The 7083-nt window shown below is 42.4% G+C and overlaps 1 protein-coding gene across 1 annotated transcript; it reads right to left on the bottom strand.

Annotated features, from left to right (window-relative positions):
• Window positions 1-432: 432 nt before the first annotated feature.
• LOC119658054 (complex I assembly factor ACAD9, mitochondrial) lies at window positions 433-2770 on the bottom strand. Its single transcript, XM_038065299.1, has 6 exons — window positions 2112-2770; window positions 1724-2050; window positions 1503-1665; window positions 1304-1442; window positions 1065-1250; window positions 433-1006 (listed from the first exon to the last, which is right to left on the bottom strand). The coding sequence occupies exons 1-6, from the start codon at window positions 2698-2700 to the stop codon at window positions 482-484; spliced, it is 1929 nt and encodes a 642-aa protein (XP_037921227.1). The 5' UTR covers window positions 2701-2770; the 3' UTR covers window positions 433-481.
• Between the last annotated feature and the right edge of the window lie 4313 nt (window positions 2771-7083).

Genomic DNA, 7083 nt, shown 5'->3' on the forward strand with positions numbered 1-7083 from the left:
TTCGCTCGATAACAGTTTTTATTTATTTTTTCAAGACTTCACCTCCTGCGTATAGCACACGCGATACACATACATGTAACTATGAAAGCCCTAAGTCAATAGTTGCCCAAGATGAAGCGCATCAACCGGGATACTATATTTATTAGTTAATTAAATGATTGCCCTAAGTTTAAGAAGAACGTAAAGAAATTATGTCAACATATTAACTCAAATTCAAACGAATAGTGCGTGAGGCCAACTCAGATAATAAGAACGAGGTTTATAGAAATATAGAAAATAAGAGGGAGAACTATACAATATCACGCAATCTACTTTCTCAATATCATGTGTCATTTCAGAAAGGCAAGTCACAAGTTAGTCATGTTACAACTGAGAACGTGGGTCTGGAGATGTGAACTTTGAATTCAAGGACGCTCATCTTGCTTGGAAATAAAATAATTGTTCGTATTTAAATTACATTTACTTAAAACTTTTCACTATTTTAAAAATTATACTTTATCGGATGTTCATAAAAGTATTTCTGGCTTTTAAACAATTGCTTGGCAATCTTCTGGTTATTTTGGTCACTTGTCATATATGGTCCGTTTACAATATCCGTAACTAGTTCTTTCACTCGCAAAGATCCCTCAATTGCCAGAATCGTTGTAATTAATAATTCGTAGTCTGAGTGCCTTAAGCCAATGCAATAAGAACGGGACGAACGTGCCAAGCTTGCAAATGTTGCATAAATCAGAGTCATACACTCGGAAATTCGAATAGCTTCAACCGACTCTTCCACAATTTCACTGCCAAATCTGCTAAGTAAGGTCTCCGTGGCCTCTCGCAAGCGCAATACGGATTGCTCTAAACATTTTGCTGCCAAGTCCAATGAAGGATGAACTTCGGCCTCCAAATGCAGTGTCAATTTAGGTGATTCTATTGACTGTTTTTCGAAAAGACGACCCAATACGTGCATTGGATAGAAAAGTGGATTGCGATCTTTTCGTATGACTTCGTGGATATTCATCTATTTCAATAGTGTAATCAATTAAATTGATCAAATAGGACAAGTAGATGATGCTTACCCCAGCGTATTGGATGCCACTCAGACCAATGTATATTCTCAAAGAGTCAAGCGGTTCGTTTTGTGTACACAACTGAGCTGCATTCCGAAGATGTAATTCCGAAGGTTGCCCAGCCTCCAGACACTTTGGTCCCAAGTAGTTCATACAATTAGTTGCTCCTTTCCAAAGACTCTCCAAGGCGTAAAGCTGTAACCATAAAATATAATTAAGTCCAAATATTTGGAAGAATGAAATATTACTTTCAATATTGCTGCTTCCAGTTCCACATCTTGATTTTGGAACTCATCCAGGAGACCTGTTGTTAGATATGACATACTTTCGATTGCATATGTGCTGCAAACAAGTCTCGCCAGCCGGTCACTTATGTGCTTCATATCCCTGCAAGAGAAAGCGTTTTCGTAAGTTTGTTAATGTCCAAAACTAGCTCGAAATACCCACTTTAAATAGATTCCATTCTGTTTTGTAAACGTGGCATGATGGGTCATATCTTTGATTATGTTCTTCAGCATTCCAGTACACAGAAGTCCGGATTTCAGTCGATTCAGCTTTAGTAAAGATTGGGTTACCATTCCAGATTCGCTCACTTCGCCTAGCATATTTTCTGAAAAGGAAGACATGCGATATTAGCGTATCTTCTCGTTGGACGGCAGGAGGTTTACCTTCTGGCACTGTAACTTTGCGTAACTGGACCGTTCCTTGACGAGCACCTTGAATTCCAAACGATTTCTTTGCTTCAACTTTAACTCCGGGCAAAGTAGAATCCACAAGAAAAACTGCAACACCATCTTCCATATTGCCCGACCTGTTCAACGTATTCACCTGAGCCACGACTAAGAATAAATTTGCATCCTGAGCGTTAATAACAAATGATTTTTCCCCATTCAGAGTCCACACTTTATCTGATTCGTTATATTCAGCAGTGGTTCCGAAAAACTGGTTTTCCGTAGGTTGTGATTCGAAAATAGCTTCAGAAGCAACGATTGAGCCTGGGGACCGCGAAATGCATATCAAGGAAACATTTCAAATGGATCTATTTAGACAACTTACCATCTACCATTCTGGGCAAGTACGTCTCTCTGATATTATCAGTTCCAAATTGCGCTATTACTTCTGATACCACCCTATGGGCCATCAGGGAAGTTGCTATGTCCACACTAATTTGTTCCGGTTCCGAAGCAACCGAGAGCTCAGAGGTCGTGTAACCTCTACCTCCATAAGTTTTCGGTACGCTGAAACTATACAGTCCTAGATTCTTCAGATTATCCTTTACTTCCCTGGGGATGTCTAGGGAGAATTCTTGAAATTTCGGAGCAATAGTGTCGCTGAAATATGATTTTACGGAAGCGATTTCCTCATCTAGTTTCGAGGTGTCATCACGAGATATTACTTCTGGGTATCGAAGCAGTTCCTTGTCTACAACGCCCAACATCAAGTTTTTGACGAGAGGCTTCCTTTGGGGGAGCTTGGCCTTAGACCCTGTGGAATCCGCAACCTCTTGCCGGCTGCCGTCATTGAAAGTTTCTGCAACCGGACTTCCTTTGGCGCTACTGCTTTTGCATTGCTTCTGGATGGATGGCAAGATGGAATCTCGTCGAAGGATGTTTCTTAAATTGTATTGTACACATAATCTTATCATTTTCACTAGCCGTCCTTTTTCTCCTAGTAAATTTTCACCGAACCGCGAACCAAAGAAACATAACCGCACTTGTCACTTTTGACAAAAAGAAATAGGGGGGGCAGTCAGCTGGTCCATATGAGGGTAAGTTGCTGAGTTCATAATTTATGGCTGAATGGCTCCATAAGCCATCAACAAATTTGACCGTTAACAATGTTACGAAGTTTCAGCATATATTTTGTCTGGTTTTCAGTGATGAAAGGATTAATTGTAAAAGAAAGTGCTTAGTAATAATAATCAATAATCTGATAAAAAGAATTTTATGGCTGACTCTGAAAAAATGAAATAAAAAAATAAAAACCTGTCCAACAGCAAGCTGGTCTGGGAGGTCTACGACACCTGCTACAAGAACAAATACTGGCAGCAGTACAAGAACAGCTCGAAGAGGTACAAGCCGATCATCAAGACTGCCAAGAAGCGGCCGTGGCTAGACTATTGTCAGAGGATTCAGTGAGATTCTAGTCAAGAAACATAGGTCGGAAGACCCATGAACAGAATCTTCTGTCTTTTGGCCAATTAGCCGCACCTCTTTCGTTTTGAAAACCATAGAGCGCGCTTTGGAGATCTACTTAAGGACGATCATGGAAAGAACGCAATCCAAACCTTAGCACGGTTGAAAGGCACAAACAAAATAGGGTAAAGCTGCCTTCCTGTATATAGGGAGAACGTTTAACAACGCAGCAATCAAGTAAGCTCTAATTAGAATGGTAGTGGAAGGATGTCTTACGCGTTGGATAGTACCGATGCTAAGAACCAGAACTTGGTGATATTGTTGTCGTGGATGTTTCTCCCCGTTATGAGTGAAATCATAGACAACGTATTGGGGAAGGTATGCCTGTGAGCTGCAAAATGCGGACTCGCGTAAATCCAACCAAAATGGAGTTGATGATATTTGCTATCAATAAAAGGGTGCCTGAATTCCGAATCCCACGAAACAAAGATTGACTCCTTATTCCAATGTAAAGTGTCTATTTGTGCTCGCGGATCCTAAGTTGCATTAGATACTAAACATGTAATGATGTCTTTGGCCGAAGAAGGTTTCTTTTGATGAACACCGCCGTAATATGTCGTAATAGAATTCAAAAAGTATGTAGTAATAAGACTCGAAAACGCGATCTGCCACCCTTCCTCCTCGACCTTCGTATTAAATACGCTATACGGTGCAATATTGTCAGACTATCTGAGTCCGAATATTGGACAGAGAAGTCCCACGGCAATAGTGACATCCTAGACTAAGTACCTCGTGATCTCTCTGCATTCCCAGTGACCTACACTACATGCAAGTCAAGCTTCACGAGTAACTTTGCTGTATGGGGGCTTCCCAATCAGCAGATCAGCAGAAAGGAGAATTGGCGACGGGTTGTAAGATTATTCTTCATCGATGGATCGAAGATGTTCTGTGAAGTCGCAGCGGCGATTTTCTTGGATACTCGGTACCCGGTGGTGACATCACAGGAACACGCTGGCTTAATGGAGGGACATGCTCAAAGTCAATTTCCTATAGGGGGACATTGAGAAGGAATGAGTGGGCAAACTATCAGGCGGAGGTCTGCTTTTAGCAATTTCTCAGTGGGAACAGTCTGCGTTTAGCTGCAACTATGAAGGATGGAATCAAGTCGCGTTTGCTGACTTTAGATAGCGAAGGCTCACTCCCTGTGCCAAGTCATGGAGGATTCGGCCCGCCTATAACAAGACTCGATCGTGAGAGCTTTTGTGTCAGACGCATGTACTGGCCTATGTGGGACCATGCCGCCAAACTTGGCACAGTCTACAATTCGCATTGCAGACGCTGCATAAAGGAGGGAGAAACCCCAATACTTTCTTTTCGATTGCTCAGTTCTACGTAGAGCCATCCTGAGGACGCTAGGTTAAATATACTTCGGGGCCCTCAAGGAAACCTCTAGTTGAAGGGTGTTAGAGCTCCTTCCTTTCGCGAATGGTACTACCTGACACTGAAGATCTGAGCTGGCTGGACATTGCTCCGTTGCTCTTTCCACAGCACTCATGATCTTAGGAGTTCGTGACATCAAAACGGCGCACCCCAGCGCTAATTGTGCTCCGCAGAGCACTTATACTTACCCACCTTCCTGGAAAAATGCAAATTGTTTGGTCTTCTGAAAAAATATTTTGTTCAAAACGGACGATGTGTGATAAAAGTTTCAGCTCATTTGCACATTTGGGGTACACTAAGGCTATACATGAGGCCTCAGAAAAAATTCCAACAACTCCACAAATATGTGCAGCTTCGACTTAACAACGAGATTAAGGGCTTTTTGTTTGGTAAATTTGCACCTGTTCTCCTGAGGAAGCAAACCTGAATAATAATCAGGAGATGATCTGCGCATGTAATTTGAAAAGCTGGTTGACTCTTGAATTTCCACATTATAACATTGTAGGTGCTTCCCCGTATCCGTCTCTTCACAGAGTTGTTTAAAGTAGTTAGTCTTGCTTCGTTATATAGTTAGCTTGAGATTTCTTCAGGATTCGTTTCAGACACGCTGCTTTACCTCATGGTGAGTTCTACTCAGTACTCTCCGGGCCGATCTTCTGACCCGATGACACACCGATCGAATATCAGGCAGTTTACTGTTCCAAAAGCACTCAGACCTTCTATTGGGGAAAGTATATTGTCTCGGGATCAATAAATAATATAGAACGTTTTCGTTGAGAGTGTATCCGGTATAGTGTATTGGTCCAACCACATATTTAAAAATGTCAATTGCTTTCACATACTAACCTGATGTTGTCCACACACGGTATCTATTAAACGGATCGTTAGCTAATATGATTTCTAACTGCGCGGAGCCTCAAAAAAATGCCATCTTGTATTCGTCACAGAACTTGCCATTCTGTAACCCATACATTAAAGTCACCGGCATTGACTTTCGGTCTCCGTCCTCCAAGATCAATCTGTCCAACATGTCTTAGAAATCAGCCAACGTCAAGCTTGGTGGAAGCAACTAGCGACGTACAGGGCGTGATTGAGTTAGCGCCTCTTTTAACTCCTTTTCATCGCAGAGCATGCACTTAGCATCCTTCCCCCATTCCCTGGCGATGTGACTTTTTCCCCCACACCGTCTGGTGGGATGGTCGCCGTCTGCTTGCCTCCATACGTCTTTCTGAGGTTTACAAGTTATGCAGCTCGAACGGCTCCGCTAAGGTAGTGCGGGTTTCTGCCTTAGAAATGATCTCATTTAAGTCCTTGCACTGTATATCGATTTCAGGCTTTTGAGCACGCAGCACTCCCTCCAAGTAGATTGTTGACTTGGCTACGGAAACCTTCGGTTTTGTTCTCGTCGGGCATTTTCAGCTCTAGACGCTGACGACATTTCCTTCCATGTCTTTAAGATCAGGGTCAGTTTTCACCTTCCTTAGAATGTCTGGGTAGTGCTAGAAATGGTGATCACCTCATGGCAGATCGTAATTTTTTCCTTCTTCTTTTTAGCTTATTTTGGTTCAATCTTAGCCTGTCTGTTCTGTTCACCCAGTGTGCGAGGGCCAGGTTACCAACAATAGACGTGTTCCGTCCTGCTCAACTCGGTATTCACAATGGTAAACATGGGTCGACTGCCAGAAGTTAAAGTTGGGCATACTTGCTGAAGCCGCTTTAAGCCTCATTAGTGCATCCAAATAGAGGAGCCCATTTGGCTACCTTCCGGCGCAATGGCCCGTATCAACACTAAGTGTGAAAGTATGCCGCTTCGTTTTATTTTCACATACCGGCGTTTGAACAATAGCGTCTACGTCAGCAGCTTCTCTTTCTTTCGGTCTTCCTAGTAACGGTGAAGAAGAGGATTCTGACAGGCCTTGGGCTGTTTCCCCCTTTGTTAGTGACAAAATTTTTTTTGCCGACATTTCATCTCCCGCTTACGGGTCGATTTAGGAAGTAGTACGACGGACCGGCCATCCGTAGTCAAATTTTCAGCTTTCCCAAAAGTGTCGTATTTTCCTTTCTGGCTGGCTTTTCATTGGTATAAAGTTTGTGTTCCGCAGATTGCGCGGGGACTTGAATTTAGTGAAGCCTTCAAATCCGTGCTTCGCCCGAGATTTGATTACCCATAATTGCAGGTTGATTCCAAGTCTGTGAGTTCTTTCCACGAACTCCCAACTATTTGGACACTCTTAGTGTAATAGTAAACTATAAATAGTAACTATAAATAGTAAACTATTACACTGGGGGAGACCACCACCACAAGCTGGTGTCCGAAAGGGAGCCCAGAAAAAAGGGTCGCAGGAGCATATATTGTGTGGCTGGCTCGTCCATCTGAATAAAAATATCTTTACCGGTATCAAGCCATAGAAATCAAAAGATTGTCTTACTTTATATAATACATCTTCATTTAG

Source organism: Hermetia illucens, chromosome 5 (genome assembly GCF_905115235.1).
Source record: "Hermetia illucens chromosome 5, iHerIll2.2.curated.20191125, whole genome shotgun sequence".
Taxonomy (NCBI): domain Eukaryota; kingdom Metazoa; phylum Arthropoda; class Insecta; order Diptera; family Stratiomyidae; genus Hermetia; species Hermetia illucens.

What these genes read in the sequence shown, in the direction of transcription:
- LOC119658054 (XM_038065299.1), bottom strand. Translation starts at nt 2,700, where the DNA reads ATGATAAGATTATGTGTACAATACAATTTAAGAAACATCCTTCGACGA. An exon ending in CAAAGTTACAGTGCCAGAAG is followed by an intron (nt 1,666 to 1,723) that starts GTAAACCTCCTG and finishes CTTCCTTTTCAG; the next exon opens with AAAATATGCTAGGCGAAGTG. An exon ending in GTGGCATCCAATACGCTGGG is followed by an intron (nt 1,007 to 1,064) that starts GTAAGCATCATC and finishes CTATTGAAATAG; the next exon opens with ATGAATATCCACGAAGTCAT.